The 18,604-nt window shown below is 51.1% G+C and overlaps 5 protein-coding genes across 5 annotated transcripts; 2 read left to right on the forward strand and 3 right to left on the reverse strand.

The window, feature by feature from the left end:
- Positions 1-231: 231 nt before the first annotated feature.
- Positions 232-1,176, reverse strand: HO133_002557 (uncharacterized protein; the record flags this gene model as incomplete). The annotated part of the gene is made up of 3 exons (XM_037293483.1): positions 232-384; positions 473-609; positions 666-1,176. 3 exons carry the CDS (start codon positions 1,174-1,176, stop codon positions 232-234), a joined length of 801 nt encoding a protein of 266 aa, XP_037150312.1.
- A 709-nt stretch (positions 1,177-1,885) lies between these two features.
- On the forward strand, positions 1,886-4,236 carry HO133_002558 (uncharacterized protein; the record flags this gene model as incomplete). Its single annotated transcript, XM_037293484.1, has 5 exons — positions 1,886-2,493; positions 2,548-3,073; positions 3,358-3,452; positions 3,511-4,118; positions 4,175-4,236. 5 exons carry the CDS (start codon positions 1,886-1,888, stop codon positions 4,234-4,236), a joined length of 1,899 nt encoding a protein of 632 aa, XP_037150313.1.
- A 1,847-nt stretch (positions 4,237-6,083) lies between these two features.
- HO133_002559 (uncharacterized protein) lies at positions 6,084-7,106 on the reverse strand (the record flags this gene model as incomplete). Its single annotated transcript, XM_037293485.1, has 3 exons — positions 6,084-6,701; positions 6,760-7,037; positions 7,097-7,106. 3 exons carry the CDS (start codon positions 7,104-7,106, stop codon positions 6,084-6,086), a joined length of 906 nt encoding a protein of 301 aa, XP_037150314.1.
- A 1,703-nt stretch (positions 7,107-8,809) lies between these two features.
- On the reverse strand, positions 8,810-9,211 carry HO133_002560 (uncharacterized protein; the record flags this gene model as incomplete). The annotated part of the gene is made up of 1 exon (XM_037293486.1): positions 8,810-9,211. The coding sequence occupies one exon, from the start codon at positions 9,209-9,211 to the stop codon at positions 8,810-8,812; it is 402 nt and encodes a 133-aa protein (XP_037150315.1).
- Positions 9,212-14,071: 4,860 nt separating this feature from the next.
- HO133_002561 (uncharacterized protein) lies at positions 14,072-15,319 on the forward strand (the record flags this gene model as incomplete). The annotated part of the gene is made up of 1 exon (XM_037293487.1): positions 14,072-15,319. One exon carries the CDS (start codon positions 14,072-14,074, stop codon positions 15,317-15,319), a length of 1,248 nt encoding a protein of 415 aa, XP_037150316.1.
- Between the last annotated feature and the right edge of the window lie 3,285 nt (positions 15,320-18,604).

Genomic DNA, 18,604 nt, shown 5'->3' on the forward strand with positions numbered 1-18,604 from the left:
GCAGGATAGCTTCATATTGAGGAATTATCACCGGAACTTCCCACTCTACCTACATATCAAATCTGGAACTGCCTAACAATACAAGTTACGAGTAATCATTCCAAGATTGAGAGAAGCGACCCCGGTGACGGGGGGTCCTTGCTGGTGCAGACACCACGCTGAGAGGACATCTTGTGGGCCAAGACCTTGCGCTAGTGGACTAGGAAAGAGGAGATCAAGGTTCTAATGGGTTCATTTTGTAGGAGGCACTGCTTCAGATGTGATTTTAGCGAAATGCGCAATACCAGCGTAGCCTCCGGTGCCTGGAATGGTAGCATGTTTTACCCCCGAGATTACGTCCATTTCATCTATGTCATTAGCATCAATGGAAAGGAAATTCGCACGCTATGCAACGCTCTTCTATGCCCATCTCTGCGTACGTAGACCCGGGCGTTGGTGCAGGTCAATCTTCCCACGGTGTGATACTCCATACCCCAGCGCCATCGCCAACCTCGAACCTCAACCGCTCCAGTTTCCACTCCGTGTACATGTTTACGGTTGCTCTCATGGCCTCTTTGTGTCCCGGACCAACACTGGCCGGGCGCGCGTCTGCGAAGTTGCGCCATATGCCTGCCTAGAGTGTCAATGTCTGGAGATCTGGCCCTTGGGAACGGCAGAATGAGTACATGTTGCCAGGTTCCTCCCGTTTTCGTCGGGCAGTCCGAACCAATACTTCAATAATCCACCGCTTTTGGTAGCTTCCATGTGGGATTTCTGGTCGAGCGCACCGAGGTGCGTGCGGTCAGTAGTTGGAGGAACCTGGGATCTGAAGACCACTATGTAGAAATGTTGGCGCTTCCATTGGTATTGTGAGAGCTCGAGTAACGACTTTAGTCGGTCAATCACCGCCTCCCAATTGAATGATTGGTGGTAGGGGGCCGTAGCGTAGTCTCCTCGGACGGATTGGAGGACTGTCAGTGCCCTGGCTAGAAGTCTCTGTGACTCTTCGAGTGTTCTCAAGTCAAGAAGATGCTGTAAAGTAGTGTATGGGGAGACGACAAGATGGCTTCCGAGATCGGCCTGTTGACGATCATCTGTTGGCAATGCAGGGTCTTGGCGATCTGAATGGGCTCTTGGGAGAGAATCATTCCCAATGGCCCATGGCTCTGAAGGGGAGTGTAACGCTACTTGCAACATCTTGTAAAGGTACGACAAATCACCAGAACAGAGTTGTTCTGGTTGAGGAGCAAGAGATAAGTAAAGACGGGGGGACAGAGAAGTACGAGGAACGAGGTGCATAAAGAATCGTAGAATCCCAAGGAAATATTTGCCAATTTGGAATGAGCTTATTGTGCAATGGGTAACTGGGTACCTACGCCATATGGCCCTGATAAGGCGCGATAGAAATAATGCGAGAATCAGCTCAAAGCACGCAATAGTAAGTGGCATGAACGATGAATACTATCGGACAGATGTGAATAGCTTCATGACTGATAGCGACTGATGCAATGGAAATATATCAGCAATCACGACGAAATACGAGCGCAGGATGCCAGCGCCTTTGGACATGGCTGTACGGATAATAGGGCCTCTCTCAATGTTGTGAGAAGATGATGCTACCATTTTGACGGCGGAGCATTCGTAGCTTTGATGATGACTGTTAGAGTAAGGACACACTTACCCTCCTCAATGAATCATCAAAAGGGGTGTTGATGGAATAGAACGAGACATCAAAATGACAGAAGTCTGACCACCCTCACCATCGGGTGAACATCGGTGCTCATATTGAACTAAAACTCTTCAGGTTTAGCTTATGTCATTCGACCTCGGCCGATACGCATGCAGGGAAGAGCTAACATGTCGCCGCCTTTACATATTCAGAGTGCCGGGAACCTTTGTTGTCGCAATGGAGGCATCTCTTCCTCATCACTTCCCGGCTCGACAACTTCATGACGGGACCATATTCCATTCGTCGCCGTACCCTCCTCACACTAACCTCGCCTCACAGCAAGACATTGGGCTAGATGACTTCCAATTCGACCCTCAATTGGCAAACGAGCCTCAATTACAGCACCCGCAAAGAGGGAACGCCTTTGAATCAAGCTCATTTGATGGTCCGAGACCCAATCAACCTCGCTTTCAGGAGATTCGCTCAAACCCACCTGTATCCTCTTCCCAGCCAAATGATGTCTTTGACCCATCCAATGCAGGCGGATTTGGTCTTCTCTCCCGAACGCGTCCCCAGCAGACTACCGACGGCAGTCGAGGCCAGTTCGGCATCTTGGCACCGACTATGCATCCTCAATCCCAGCTACTGGCTGCGCACCTGACTCATGATGAGCAGCTGGGGCGTCTACAACATGAATTGGATCTACGGCCAGTCCCGGTTACGGGTGGGGGAACGACCGAGGGGCATTTCAGTAACATGAAGATGGTACCGAACCCTCCCAATTTGGAGCAATGGCGGAGAAGGCTGTTTGACGTTGACGAGGCTATCACTTTGACTGAGGAGCAGTAGGTGGATTGAAGGGGCCAATTGCCGTCAATGTGACTAATTCTCTGGGCTAGATTCCAAACGTACTTCCCACACGTAGACAACATCTACTCCCATCGCTCTACTCAACGCTACAAGCGCAAGCCTTTCGTCTCTCACTACTGGGATTGCAGACTCAAAGGGCGACCACCCGGGACGGCAAAGTCAGACGACCCCAATAAGAAGAAGAGAAAGCGGCAAGCCAGGGAACGCGATCTATGCGACGTCAAAATCAAGATCACGGAGTACTTTCCGGGAGCAAGAGCCTTAATGGGTACGGATTTTCCGGTTGAAACCCCTGCCAATGACAACTCTTTCGCTCCTGGACAAGCACTTTCCACTACACAAAGTTCAAACAACGGGCTCCCGACCCTTACCGAAGCTGGCAATGATGGGGCAAGATTCTATACAATACAGCGAGTCAATGGGAACGGAGCCAATGGTAAAGGTGATGGAACGGCTGGAGCGCATAAACACACCATCGAGGAGAGTGATAAAGTCAAGAAAAGTAGCCTTCATCGACATTTTCTAAAAGAAGAAAAGGAAAGAAGGAAATCCATGGTAAGCAAACAATTTTTTTTAATTCCCGGGGCTTTTTACCACAGGAAAGCGAGACCTCAAGGCGGCATGACACCGCGTCGAGCTTCCGCATAGGGGCGATCCGAAGTCGGCTACACGTCATAGGAGTCGAACCATGCGAATTGCTTTCGTTTCCACCACAAGCTTCTTCAATGCTTGCCAGTGCTTCTTTGATATCCAGACTCTCTACTCTCAATCGTGCCCTTCATCCTGTCTACTTATCAATCACCTTCCGAATGATGTCTGACAATGCTAACTCTGACAAGAAAACATACCACAAGAAAGCTACTGGACTTGCTCTAACCACAGTGAAGAAGCACTCCAAGGACCATGATATGAAGCTATATGGCAGCTGCTTCTGGTAAATCCTCGATGCTTTTGCGTACAATTTATTAGCTGCGACTGACCTCTCGTTTCAGTCCGTTCGTACAACGAGTGTGGATTTCACTGGAGGTCAAAAGTCTCAATTATCAATACATTGAGGTCGATCCATACGAGAAGCCCGAAGAGCTGATGCGGATCAATCCCCGCGGACTCATTCCGGCCCTTCAACACGGCAACAACTGGGGCTGCTATGAAAGCTCAGTATTAATGGAGTACCTGGAAGACCTCAATGAAGGAGCTCCACTACTACCACCCAATGCAAAAGATCGAGCGCATTGCCGCCTTTGGTCTGACCACATCAATCGCAACATCTTGCCACACTTCTACGGCTTACTGCAATCTCAAGACAGTGGCCAGCAAGTCGAACAAGCACGGCAGCTCACGGACGGAATCCAGAAGATCGTCGAAGCTGCGGATCCGTCCGGTCCCTTCTTTTTCGGCCCTCACATTTCCTTTGTTGACATCCAATTCGCGCCTTGGATCGTGAGGTTGAAAAAGGTACTAACACCTTACCGCGGCTGGCCTGAACCGGAAGCGGGTAGTCGATGGGCAAGCTGGGTAAAAGCCATTGAGGAGAATGAGGGTGTCAAGGCAACGACCAGCACCAATGAGTTATACATGGATAGCTATGAGCGATATGCCGGTGAGTGTCTTTGTGGCTTGCACCGATAAGACATCGAAGCTGATGATTGGCGGTAGAAAATCGCCCAAACACCAGCCAGGTCGCCAATGCAGTCAACGAGGGAAGAGGGCTGCCGTGAGCGAACGTCATTAATTGGTTGCGTTGGTAATGTGTATACATATTCAACTCGCAAATACCGTGAACGAAGCACACTTTTTGAGGCTATGGAACAGGGGCTCTTGTGGCCACGCGTATGGCTGTTCGTATCTTTTTTAAAGAAGAATGAATGAGAAACAGTCATTGTTTGACAGCAAAATACTCCGTGTACACAATAGCTTTCACGTAAACCTATGAACAACGATACTTTCACTGAACGAGCAGAGCGCAACATACAGGTATGCTGGTCCATTTCTACACCTCGGTATCGTCGTAAAATGTTTGACTGCATTGTGAGTATACCGATCTTGTATCAGCACGAGGACACGGGTTCGCGCTTTGACAATGGCATGAGAAGGTTGTGGGGGAATGCTCTTTGGGTAGAGATCTCATTCATCGCACGGGTAGGTTGAGGGAGGAGAGGAGGAGCAAGATACCCAGGTGTGGACACCGCTTCACGGCACGGTTCCACCCGGCCAGCGCGAACGCATGAAGCGATTCGACATCCTCCCAGTAGTAACAAAATTGAAGAACAGTGTCTTTGGTGTCGGGATTCGATCCCACCAGAGAGGATCTACCCAGGTCCTCCTTTCGGTGTGGTGGAGTCGGCTAGATAGACACTGCTCGTGTGGGGGTTCGTCCTTCCGCTGAGCAATTTGGGACCGTGGGGTTGATCAGCTGGGCGAAGCGGACGAGTCGGCAGGTCTCCGATCACTTGCTCCGGATATATCCCATGGGTCATCATCACCCGGCTTCCAGGTCCGGCTCGGGCGGATCTCCAGTTGCGCCGATGCTGGTAGCATGATGCCCGGAGAGCGGAGCAGAGATCGAGTATTCCGTCTTTACCAACCAACCATCTTTGCATATCTGACGAGGCCGAGGACCCGCAGGCCATGCGTGTGTCCACCACCCTTGAATCCCTGTTCCGCATTGCCTCTTGTTTCTTTTTGGGGGGGCATTGCGCCGAGAAGATGTCTTTCTTTGCCTGCCCCAGTACGTCAGTTCAGCCTGCCTCCCGTGCAACTCGTATCCGGGGTGGTCCGAAAGCTCTGCTGATACGGAACCCGATCGTCATGGTGGCTATGAAGGCTGGTTGAGAAGATGCTTGCGCTGTCACAGATGTCAACAGTTATCAAGTTGCGGCGACCCAAAGTTTCGGCCTCGGTTGATTGATTGATTGAGATCCGTGACTTTAGATGTGGTCCACTATCATTTTGTGAAATTGAGTGGACACAGCGCCCACTGCAATCTCTCCATCAGATGGGGATATAATGATAGGATTATCGAGAAGGAACGGTCATCGAAGATGGGGACTTACCTTGGGATAGCATATGTGGATCGTAAGGATGAAGGCATCTGCAGCAGAATTCCGATGCGCATTCACAGTCCAAATCAGTGGGAACAATGCCAGTGCGGACTGGTACACCTTATGGGGTGCAGCAGTAGTGACTGTGGGGTGAATGTCAAATGGGCAGGCTTGAGTGTTGCAGCGATCGTGCTTGTTTTTTGACCTTCTATGTAGAGACCTTGCTGAGCGCCCCGATCGGACATATCTTATCGAAGACTAGCAGTGGTCGAGCAAGCTGTGAAATATGAATGCCGGGGAAACTCGAATGCAGCTTCAGCTTCTGCAAGTGCCAAACTTTCTCCCCGTCAGACGACCCGTGAGCGACCAAGCCTCGTTGCTAGCATGTCGTTGTCCTTGCCCTGTCGCAGGAGCCCCGCATAGTGGAAACCAAGCAATGTCGTACTATTTGGCATGTCAATGAGAGTAGAAGACTGGACTTCTGTAAAGGGCCAAAAGTACCGGTCAAGCTACAGGAAGGCAAGTCAGGGAAATACCCCATAGGCGTCCTCGAGGCACGGGATGCGGCTTTTGTCTCTATTTCGTCTGTAAAACATTTCTGCATTGGCAAGCAACCTGATGATCTGCGGGTCTAAGACGAAAATACTAGAGGGTGTCCTATGAAGATTCATATACGCCGGCGCAGGTGGCACCCACGCCTCATTCCTCTTTTCCAGCTCGTGCGAGATCCAGCCAGAAATATGAGCTGCGTCAGCAGGCCAGGGGTTTGCGGGTAGCGTGATCGCCTTTATGTGGCCGAGCTCGTTCTTTATAAGAAGCAGGAAGCTGCGGCCAAAGCGCTCAGGCCAGTCTGGTATTCGTAAGGACTTGTTAGGAATGAACTCGCCCCATGCCTCGTCAAACTGAAGTTGAAGGGATTGTAGCCCACGCAGTCTCCTGAGGATTCGGAGCAATGAGCCTTCCAGAAAAACCATCAAGACGTAGTGAGTTAATTTGATGCCGAGTTTCTTGAGTCGCTCCTGACCGGGCTGGGTTTGCGAGATCAAGTCAAGGCAGTCAACAGCAGATATTGTGGTCAGCTGGTCCTTTGGCAGGTTTCTCAAGTTGCTCCAACGGACAGACTTGAGACGTTCGTGTGTGAGCTGATGAAACATGTCAGCCTTTCCAGATGTGGCTGAAACGTATAACGGGAGAACCGACGAGTCCTTCCTCATCGCCACACTCCTTCGACTCGTCAGATTCCTCCAGCTCTCGTTCAAGACCCCAGATATAGAAATCGTTCTCCCCATAAAGCACACTCAGTGCTATTGCAGAGAAATGCTTTGAGACGCTCAAGATGCCCAAAGAGCCAAAGCCAAAGTCCCAGCGGTAGCAGTCTAGCGGGTATAAGACAATCATGTTAGCATAGGGGCCTCTCAAGAAGGGGCGCATTATCTCCATCTGGATCTCCACAGGCATGCCCTCAAGCGTAGGCTTTCCTGCAAAGGCGTGAGTTCAAGCCCGTTCATCGATGCAATTGAAGTCTTGAGTGGCTTACCTCGGTCCATGATGAATGTTCGCTTGTGTATCTCCAATGCTGCAGCTCGAATATTGTCTAGCTCTTTTAACGTTTCGCTTTGAACGTTGCTTCAGTCTGTTTCGGTGAGCGTGTGTGATGTAAGTGGTCGGGTCAAAGTGAAAGTTCCGAGTGTTAAGGATTTGAGGTTGGAGGCGTAAGTGAATTCCGTCCTGAACTGTCGGAAAGGCGAAGATGAAAGTGTAGAGCTAGTAGATCAAATGTTCTCTCTCACTAGGTCGCAAGTATCAATCTGATGGATATCAAGGTAGGATAGACTGAAGTGAGGTAGGTTTCATCGAAAGCTAGCTTGGCTGGCTGTGTTAGGTCAGTTTGATCACAAATGTGAGTGCTAAACGTCACGAAAGACTGATTTACTGCCAGTGGTCATCTTTAAGCCCATATACGCGATTTGAGGAATCCGTCTACAGAAATTGGGGCTTGGTCGTGTACCGTAAAGAGTTGATGGTTGAAGGATTCCTGGGTTGCGACTACTACACTAGAAAATAAGAAGCACCGCAACACCATTGTACCAGCGCCATTAGGAATCGAACCTAATACGAACTAAATACCTTTAACAACAACACTCTGAGTGTTTAGATACATAACTCTGACGCTAGTCCATATTTGGCCTCCACATAGAGGAAAGCCTCGGTGGTTCGAGTATTCTACCCCTACTATCTTTGTAGACAAAGCTTCCCCATCTCCGCAACCTGGGGAAGTCAAGTCGATCCCGAGCGTGGGCACTCGTCCGCAAGAAGCCCGTTCCTAGAAGACACGATATTTGTCTTCCAACCCGCCTCGGGCATCAAAAACTCGAGCATCTAAGACAGTCCTCCTTTACGAGCACGTTCGCCATGATCCCTCTGCCGAAGTACTGAAATGGGCTCGAAGTCGTGCGGAAGCTGTCACAGGTCGAGGACGGTGGCACCCAAGCCTTATTCCTCTTCCTTAACTCGAACGTCATCCGGGAGCTGAAATCGGCATTGTTACCAACTGTTTGACTGTCGTTGATGATGATGGTCTGGACGTGGCCAAGTTCCCTTTGGACAAGTCGCAGAAAACCTTGTCCGAATCTCGCGCGATCCTTGAAGGCCCCTATCAAAGTCCGCATCGTGACGATTGAGCCGAGAGTTATCATCAACCTGCGCAACATTGGTTTTACCCGGTGTCGTTTGCGAAATCAGGTCCAGACATTCTACTGACGATACCGACTGCAATTCTTCGTTCGTGTGATTCCTCAAGTTGCGCCACGGGGAGTTTTTATGTCCCTTAGCATCAGGTACTGCAGGTCGAGTGAGCTTGAGACTTTTTCGGGGTCGATTCGACCCAGAGAAACTAATCTCACCGTCATCACAGTCACAGGAATCTTCATTGAAATCTGATTTGAGTACATAGAGTCCGCGTATGAAATTATGTAACTTATCAATGGCGACCTCTGCCGACCACCGGTGGACGCCAGTATCGTCTACGCAGCAGCCAGCGGGCCATATCAAGAAGCAATGATCAATCCACGTCCACGTGTCAGAGAGTGCAGAGACATCTTCGAAAAAAGGCAATACCTGGATTTCACAGCCCCACCACGCAACTCCAACGCCTCTGTATTCACGGCACCTTGCAATCGCTAACTCCTCGACCACCTCCACGGCGACCCACCACGGAGTCTCTGCAAGCCCAGTAAAACCCACCAGTGTCTCAAAACCTTCCGTATCGCCCCGTGAACCCCCCCCCCCAAAATATCTGCACCATCAATTTCGGCACTTCCCAGCCCTTGATCCTCTCCCCCAGTGCGGACATCACCCGCGGAAGAGCTACACCGTCGCCCGTAGTGTAATCGACGGCCGTAGAACCTTCGACCGTGACCTCCTTCACGTGAGTGAACTCGCCGTGCACAAGTTCCATGAACCGGCGGCCATTGCTCTCAGGTCCTTCTCGTTCATTGTCGGAATAGCGCAATCCGTGCCCGGGTTCCTCTGCCTTCAAAATGGAGCGGAGCAATCGTAGACCGCGCATCCTGATGAGTATGAGGAGGGAAGAGTAGTCGTGGGAATTTTGCATAAAGTCTCGGCTTGCGGTGATGGAAAGGCGCTTGAACATGATGTGGGCTGGTGTGGGAAGGAAAGCGTGTTCAGGCGAATGTGGAAGGAAAGCGTGTTCAGGCGAATGATAGACCCTGTGGGATGCATCATCTTGAAGCAGTCTTCTCCGGTATTGCGCTTGAAAAGAACTGGTCGTGTAGTCTTGGAATCATCATGGGGGTTGGACTATGATACCGATTTGTTAAAAGGAAGTCACGCGAAGAGGATCTCTGAGATGAAATTACCACAGTGAGAGTAAGAAGACCCATAAACTATAACGGTGCTAGAGTACGGAACACTCGGACATCGCAAAAAGATTTTCTCCGAAAAGAACGCTCGAGGCCAGCGTGGAGAAATGCTTCGAGACTCTCGTGGTGCCCAAAGACCTCCTGTGCATACCGCCGTCGTGCTTTTGGACGGGGCCGAACTCGACAGCATCGTGGTCGAAGAAGGGATGTCACACGATGATAAGCTAAATTTCGGTCGACAAGGTCTCGAGACCCAGGCTTGTCTGTTTGTTATTGATTTATTAGCCATGATCGTTGGATTTGAACGACTGATCTTGCTCCATAGTGAGGGGTGGATCTGGGATTGTCGGGATGAAGATGGCGAGCAATGCCTGGAGGTGTATCCTAGAATCTCTACAGACTTGTGGCAAGAAGAGGGAGGGTTTGCGGAGTGGAGACGGGGACTGCAAGAGTTGGAAAGGAAAGGAGGCTTTTTTAGTAGAGGAGAAGTTGGTATTACTTGAGTCATGATGTCGTGTCTGTTTTCGAGCCGGAAATTCTCTTGCTGTTGCTGAAGATGGTCCAAGATTGGAAAGATTGACGGTAACGACGGGTAAGACATTTCGAGTCGGTCACTGTGAGATGTATACCATCAGCTTAGTGTTCTTAATCACAGTTCTGGATCATGCTGCATCGTAATTGCAACTATAATATGTGCCAATGCCTTGTCCTCCAGGAAGTATTCACCAAAGACATCACGCAAAGCTACGTCTGTGACTGCATTTCATCTGAGAGGAAAGCTGTTATTGCTTACACTGCAAGACAAATCCCTCCCTAACCAACGCTCGAGGCCAGCAAGGAGAAATGGTTCGAGGCTTTCGGAATACCCTTGGGATCTCAGCGGCTCTTTTATATATTTTTATGGAAAACAACTTGTGTGTTGTAGTGTGCTAATGTTGGCCAAGACGCGAGCATGTCTCTTCTAACACATTCACCCTTATGATATGCGTGTGCAGATCTTTGAGGCATGAGCAGTCGTATACTGTGGTCAGTGACAGGATATCAAAGAGTTTTCTCCCAAGGACAACGATGCAAGAGCTATGAACACCTTTGCCTATCAATTCTCGAGTCGAAGCAAAATAGGAGCAGGATGGTGCTCGACCTGAAAAAACACTTGACATCAAAGTCTCAAAAAACGGAACGGACCTTGAAGCCAGCCTTCACTAATAGGCTCATCAGCAGGTCAAGACGTACTAGTACCAACTGCAGGCCCAGCCCTTCATGATCAGCTGACAATGGAATGCAAAGTTATCGCCAATGTGTTGGAAACGCTCCTCCCTACAAAGAGAAGCTACGAACCTACCTCTTGAAATTCGACCATTCCGAGCCAAGAGTGGATAATTGTTCACACGGGCTTGGTCGGGTCCAGTCGATACCCGCGAAGAGCACGCTCAGCATTGTACAAGATACAGGGCATCAGTTATTGATCATCTCGATGTGAATGGCTGTGAGCCGACTCGAAGATCGTATGCGGAGCTGGAGAAAGCGCACTGTGGCCGAGGCCAGCGGCGGGAACGTGGACAGAAAACGTCTTTGATGGCATCCAAGTGTTCTGAGATCTTCTGAGGATGGAAGTCGACAGGAGTGATCGATCGTAGAGGTTTGGAAGGATCGTGTTATACGGTGTGGATTGCAGGGTGCGTGGTCGACTGTACAGATGTGATGGCATACTTGCGTCAAAGACATCATTTTCATATTCGGCACTCTCCTGAATCCAACATAGCTGTTTACTCCACTTACGAGAAAGCGTCAGGTCATTGGAGTCACTGCTCGTTAGCGTGTCCTTCGATCTTGGGCCGTCTCTAGGCCACTTCTCCAGAAGATTGCCCTGAAGACCGTCTCTGGGAATACTCGTAGATATAATGGAAGCAACTCTCCAGCTTTCCCTCATGGCAACACCAGCTGTGTCTTCGCTTCTACTGCCATCAATCTCTTATCCCGCCTTGCCATCGAAAGATGCTGACAATTGGGGCTCTATCCGATGCAACCCATTCACGTGGTCACCAGTAACTCGTCTGGGAGCTCAATAGGACAGATGAGTTAACTGCCTCCTACAGCACGTTTCCGCAACGAGTGCAGATGCCTGGAGCGCTTAGTGGGCTGCGGGCTTCACATGGCACATGCGTGCGCATGGCATGCCATTTATCGATTCAGGCCGACCTAGATATACATGATTTTTCTAGCGCGAGAGATTGGATCAGCACACGACGCGCACGCACCTCACGACCTCATTTCGGCCATCTGGAGGCCTTGGAAGCCGCTGTCGAAGCCTCTACCCCAAATTTGCGCATCAGCAGCCTTTGGATAGTCCAGACAACGAGACAGTAGGAGGCAGGGTCTGCAAAGGGAGTGGCAGGGCTATTTTCTATGGAATCCCAAAGCACGATGGGGTTATATTATTATCTTATCTACTACCGTATATGGTACTCAAGCCGGGTCTTAGTATCTGGATAAGCGAAGCTCATGCGAAAGAGTTTACAAGTATGCTGCTTCAATATCCCAATCGTCATGTTTACAATGATACTTTCAGTGCAAGGCTTGTAGCGCTTCACCAGTGCTACAACTTCGTCGTAGTATAAGTTCTCGTAGCTCGTGTCGTTGTGGTGAGATGGTGAGTTGCATCTTGTTGTAGTTCGCTAGGTGTACTACAAATTGTCTCGAGCACCCGAGGGATGCGCTTTTGCCAACATGGCAAAGCGTGAATGGCATGTTTGTCATCTCGGCAATACCTCCTGAGGGATGCGGTGACTTTCCCTCGGCAAGCCTTGTAAATGATAAAGCCCTGCGTCAAGGGTCTTTTTCATTCTCGTATCCTGGAATTATGATTGGTTAGGGACAAGGGCGCCGCCAGTGGCTAACAACCTCACTGCGGTAGCCTTCCGCTGTGACCTTATATGCTGGGGGTTCAAGGTTCCGCGGAGTGCAGTCCGCACCTCCACTCCCCAGTAGAAGCTTTGATGACAGCTTCATCTGAGCCTCTAGGTGTGGCGTTGATGTTACTGATTTGTTACATTTGTCAGGTCTAGACTCTGAAGATCGACATGCCTTGGTTGCACAAGCTGAGGGGATTCGCGGATTTTGCTTGCTTCTGATTGGCTGGGCCGGCAGATCCGTTTCTCACAACGTTTGGCTTGATTTTGGGTTTTGCTGGGCGTCGGACCCTGCTCCGCTTCTCCATGATGAGTGGTTCGACAAAGCGATCAAGCAGCTTTCAGGGTCCTTTTCTAAGGAAGCCCGGGTCTCAGATGCAACCCTCGTTTGGACCCTGGTACAACGATCTTTGGCTCTCCACTCCCCCGTCTCTCCACACACATAAACCGTCGATGAGATTGAAGGATTCTCCTTATTCTCGAATTAGATGCACCACATTCTTGAGACACGGAGCTTGTTCCAGGTGGGGCTGATAGATGTGCAGAAGGACATGGTCGTCAAGAGGACCTATATGGGCCATGCTGAATATGAGACATTGACCGCTTGAGTATGGAGGAGAATAAAAAAACCCACTGACAGCTGCATCATCGATAGGTTCTCCGGCTCGGAATTCCGAGGGTATTATTTTGTAGGCGGGGTCCTTTATCAGTCCCTGTCACGAGGTAAAGTATAATTAGCGTGCAAAAGATGGGCTAGAGTCTATCGCATTTCCCTTCCTTGGCGACGGGTGAAATTCGATCTCGGGTGGAAGAAGTGCATGAATTAATTTGTGGCTATAGGCGGCGGAGACAATGGTCCGCAGCAGACATTTGTTTTTTAAGTTAAAGTACATGTACCTTGGATTTTGGATTTTGGAGATTTTGGATTTTTTAGTTTTTAGCCCCGAAACCCTTTTATTCATTCCAGGCAATCTGATTCTGAGTACCGGCAAAAGGACTTCGAGTCCTATTAAGTGGACGGGAAGCATGGCCCCCCTGGTGCCCCCATCTGCATATGAACCCTGACTCTCGGAGGCGTGCCCGTGCACATCAGACTCACCTGCATACAAATTCACCTGCATACCCCGGCGATTGGTCCATTGGCCCATTGGCCGATTACCATCAAAAAAAAAAGCTGTCTGCCTCTATTCCGTAAAACGTAACCCGGAGCAATGAGCCGTCAAGAGTTGCTTTTTTGGCGCTCTGTAGTACCAGTCCAGTTACTTGTCATAGTAGTCCCTAGCTAGAAGCAGAGGGGGAAAGAAAAAGATGCCAAAAGGACAAGGTGACTGAATGAAAAAAGACCCTTCTTTGCACAGAGGACCCTTTCTCCATCCCACCAGCTGCTGCTGCTGTAATCAATCAAAAGGCGCAGGGTCCCACTTCCGTCCTCGCCGTCCAAACATCCCCCCGCCTGGCTTCTTCTTTTTCTTCTTCTTCATTTGCTGCTGGTCGGTCTCTTCCTCGTTCAAGTCTTCCTGCTGCTCATTTGCTCCTCAGTCGATCCCAGCTGTGCGCCGACCAACGGATACCTGCAACATGGGAAATGAATAGCTCACAGTGCACCTAAACCCCTCATAAATGTCAATTCGAATATATTGGGAAGCATAGGAATCAGATCGCTGGCGACGGTGTTGACAAAAACCCCACCTGCCAGTCCACTGTCTAAAATAAATTCCCGCCATGTACGGCGAGGACTCCAGCGGGAGGCGAGTGTCGCTTCTCAATCACTCTTCCTCCAACACTACTACCACCACCCAAAACACTTTCTCACAACCCAAAATCCCCAACCGTTCACGCATCTCAATATCATCTGTATCATCCTGCACATCGCGCGACGGCTACAACTCTTCACCCTCGACCAGTAGTTCCGGTTCACCGCGGCACACTCGCTCCCCGCCAACACCTCAGCTCGTGCGCTTCGACTCGCAATCCTCCCTCTCCCAGTCAACTCCATCGCCAATGACACCCAGCAACGGCTTCGATCTCATGGATGGCCAGCATCCGAAAAACAAAAATTACAACGATCTACTCAACGGCAATGGCAATAGCCTGCCCTACTACACCAACCCCGCCTTCGGGCGCTCCAACCCCAATGGCTATCCGACCCTACACGAAGCATCTCAACAACCCTACTACAATCTCGATTCCCAGCAGCCTCTCCCAAGCCTGAACGGCTACCCAGACGGACTCTTCCACCACCGCGGTACCCTGCAGCCTTTGCAAACCCAGCTCCAACACCCTTACAGTACGAACACCTCCCCAATCCTCCCGACACCCTCATCAGCAACCTCAACCAACACACCCTCCCACTCCCTACCACCGATCTCCGCAACAATAAAAACCGGTCCCAACACCCCCATCACAACCTCCCTCACCGCCTCCACCACCGCCACCGCCAACGGTCAGAACGCCTCCGCCACCAAAAACCCTCCCCCGAAGAAAAAATACCCCTGCCCTCACGCCGTCCGCCACAACTGCACCGACACATTCACGACATCAGGCCACGCAGCTAGGCACGGGAAAAAACACACGGGCGAGAAAAACATCCTGTGTCCTACGTGCAAAAAGGCATTTACAAGGAAGGACAACATGAAACAACACGAGCGCACGCACAGGCACTCCAACAGCAAGAACGATTCCGTTGCAGGCTCCCCTGTCATCGGCAGCGCCAAAGGGAGCCGTCGCGCGAGCTCGAGCGCGGGGGCCGATGCGATGGATGTGGACTCCGATGGCAGTGGAATGGGCATGGAGCCGCCGCGGGCGGGGAGGGTGGCTCGGCCGAAGATGCAGAGGAGCGAGCTGAGCGAAATTATGGAGGGGTTGGATCGCGAGAACGGGATGCACAAGGATGAGGATGCGGATGCGGACGGGGAGGGCGAGAGCCCCGGCTTGGATGCGCTGGCTACCGCGGCCAGTGAGTTGGCTTGATGTAGGCCGAGCCACTGTCGCTTGGTGGAAAGCCCCTTCGTCCTCGACTAGGGGAAACGCAATGTATGGAGTTGGACGGGACGCCCAGGCTGGAAACGGATGGGAGGCAAACGAAATACCCATGATCTGCATATCCTACCTTTTCCGAGCTTATCATTCATGTATCACGAGGCCGTTATCTCCGGCTCATTTCTTGGTGCGCTACTTGCCGCGGGCTCATCAATGCCGGATGCATCACGGAGGTTGGCGATGAATGATTACCTTACACAGGCTATAGACAGACGCTACATTGTCGTCACCAGCAATGGATTTTCTCCATCGAGTCTGTCGATGTCGGCTCTCGTTTCACTTCATGATGTACATAGTCAGTACTAGGGGTTCGAATATTGAAAGCTGCCGCATTAATTCGATCAATGTGCTCCTTCCATTCTACCATCCCGCCGCTCTATGCACGCATCCGATTGGCCCTCCCCAAACCAAACATCTTGCCGAATCCCTTTTCCAGTAGGCTTCCTCGCCATTCCCACACCACCATGCAACCGTCCGTTTGTGAAAAGAGTCCCGGCATCAAACCCGCTACCATCGAGGTTTCGTCCGCTGGAGAGCCAACGCCAGGATTCAAAAGGAGACCATCGTCAGTCAGCCGACGCGGTTTCCGAAGCGCGTCCTGGGTCGAGATGAGAGCCGATGGAAAGAAAAGGGGAAAAGGGAAGGGAAAAAAGGGAAGGGGAAAAAAGGGAAGGAAGGAAGATCCCACCGCTGCTGCTTTTGCCGCGTCCGTGCTCGCTCACGACCGTACCGTACTTCGCGGAAACTTGCAGGATGTGTAGGTCAGAGGACAGGACCGCAGTGTGTGCCATGCCGTCCCTGCACCCGTCTGCAAAAAAGGGGAGACGAAAGGGCGTCGGCCCTCGAGATGGTGCCACGCCGGCGTGGACGACGCGAATGCGTGCGGGAAGGGATCGGGCGAGCTGGATGGCCCTTGCAGGACTACCGCGTTGCGAGGGCCATCCGGCGAACAAAAGGCCTAGGCGGACGCCATCGCCGAGCGACAGGGCGCGGTGGAGCCGATAGCGCGCCTGTCCGGGCCCAACCCCACGTCGCCCCGACGCCGGCGGCGCGGTCCCCGACGTGGCGATCGCGCGGACGGGTTGGCGCCGTCGTCGTCGTCGTCGTCGCCGGCGGCGAAGAAGTCCCGCACGCGGCCGTGGCAGTCCCGGTAGATGGGCGCGCCCCCGCCCGGCGCTGGGCTCTTGAATCTTTCTTGTACGTGCTCCAGCTCACGGACCCGTAGTGCACGGGTGAGAATACCAGAGTCTTGATGGAGCGTGGAAAGTGCTCTATGGTACGAACCGCGACCGGGAAGTCTGCGTCGTTGGTCGAGATGGAGACTTCGTTGAAGAGAGGTGTGGCACCGCGGCTTGTTCGAATGCCTTGGAAACAAGTCGAGCTTGCTTCAGATCGCTTTTGGGCAAAAGGCCCAGTATCTCCGGTGGGGAGTCCATTCTAAACGACTTGGATGTCCGCCGTCAGAGGTTTTGTGATCGTGGTGTGATAGGAAGCGAGGCTGATCGATTGTCCAACGGCGAGATCTGAAGCTCAACTAGTTGGTCCTGGTATGCGTCGAAATGAATGTCGTTAGATAGGCGTCCGGCGGCAGATGGTTGAAGTTGTGTTGTTTTGATGTAGCCGCAAGCGATAGCGAAGTCGGGTGCAGCTGGAAGATTATGTGGCTTGTGGACTGCTGGCTATTAGATCAACTGTAGTGATAGCAAAGATTGTGTCAGGTCAAGGAGTGCGAAAGAGAGGCCCTGAGTGAGAGGAGTAGGGGATAGGTTGAAGAGCGAGCGGTAGGAAGACGTAGCGGAAGATACCAGTGGAACTGATGGGTTTATCTGGACATAGTGTATGTGTCAAGACCATTTGGTATAAGGTGGAGCATGTTCAGTTCTTCTTGAGTTGTGACAGGAGTGCACAAGAAAAACGTGAGATGTCTTCGTCCGGACAACCAAACAACGACTAAGCTACTTTGTTTTGGAGTAAACGCTATCAACCTTGCTGCACATTGTCTGATGGTCCGCCTTTAGGGAAGATGTAAATCTCGGCCAAGATTCTTGATGTCCTGTGTCGAGAAAGAGCCAGAGGCAGAAACTTAATATCCGATTGTTGTTGTTGGGAATGCTTAGCGTCTGCTGTGTAGCTGCTCCTCACAAGACCAATATGCTAATTCAATACCGCGGAAACCCTTTTCCTAGCTTTTACACCCGGTTGTCCTTGGACTCAAAATCCCATCTTAGTCCGAGGTCTGTTTGCAGATTTTTATGTGTCTCCTTTCCATGGCTTCTAAGATGATCCCAAGCATCCCCTAGCGCACCGTACCATGAGAAATCATCCCAACCAGTAGGCCTCTTGAAAACCCTCGCAGTACAAAGATTGGGCCCATTGCGATAGCAGAAGCTTCTCAAGCTCACCTTTAAGAACCACATGTATCACGCGTCGAAGGAACACCGGAGAACACGCTTGGTATCTATTAGAGCGCCTGCTTAGACTGTGAGTAACACGTTTCTGAGGATAGACTAAAGGGTCGGATACTCACAGCAAGAGCCTGTCGTTACTCTGCCTTCTTCCGTTCAAACGCCCAATTTGTAAAGGAATTTCCGCCATTACGCACGAAGAAATCGTCCACATCTCGGTCATCCAAAAGATTCGGCTAACCCACTCCAAGAAGATATGTAGACTGGCACTCTGTAGCTGTAAGAATTGTTTGTTCCGGTGTGCCACATGCTCCCATAATCCTAGCGTCAGATCATGGTTACACAGCTTCCGAGTTTCGAGGCCTGGCGAGGACCCGAGAAAGCCCACCAGCTGATCTTCTGTCGACTGGAGGCATAACAGTCCAAGGGATTTGAGCTTTGAAAACCTGCAGCCCCCTTAGATGGCCTCAAATTGTTCAAATTGGGGCAACTCCCTCTCTGCGAAAGAGAGCTGAAGCTGCTCAAGGTTGATGGCACCAACCAGGGCCTTGGCCACATGTCCTTGGGTATCCGCATCATGTGCCGAGGTCTTGGTTTTGTGCTCTTACTTGGTTAGATTACTCGTGGGCTGATCAAAAACCTAAAGCTCTCTCCGAAATTAAGAGCTCGTGCTTGCGACATGTCAAATGCACTGCAAGACATCGACTATTGCCAGCGCTGATGGCGGGAATTGTCCGAGATGATATTTTAAACGCAAGTCTTCGTGATTGAAAGAGGAAGCATTAAAGAACACCATGCTCTCAAACATCTG

The sequence above is a fragment of the Letharia lupina genome, assembly GCF_014066315.1.
Source record: "Letharia lupina isolate WasteWater1 chromosome Unknown contig_15, whole genome shotgun sequence".
In the NCBI taxonomy this organism is placed as follows: Eukaryota; Fungi; Ascomycota; class Lecanoromycetes; order Lecanorales; family Parmeliaceae; genus Letharia; species Letharia lupina.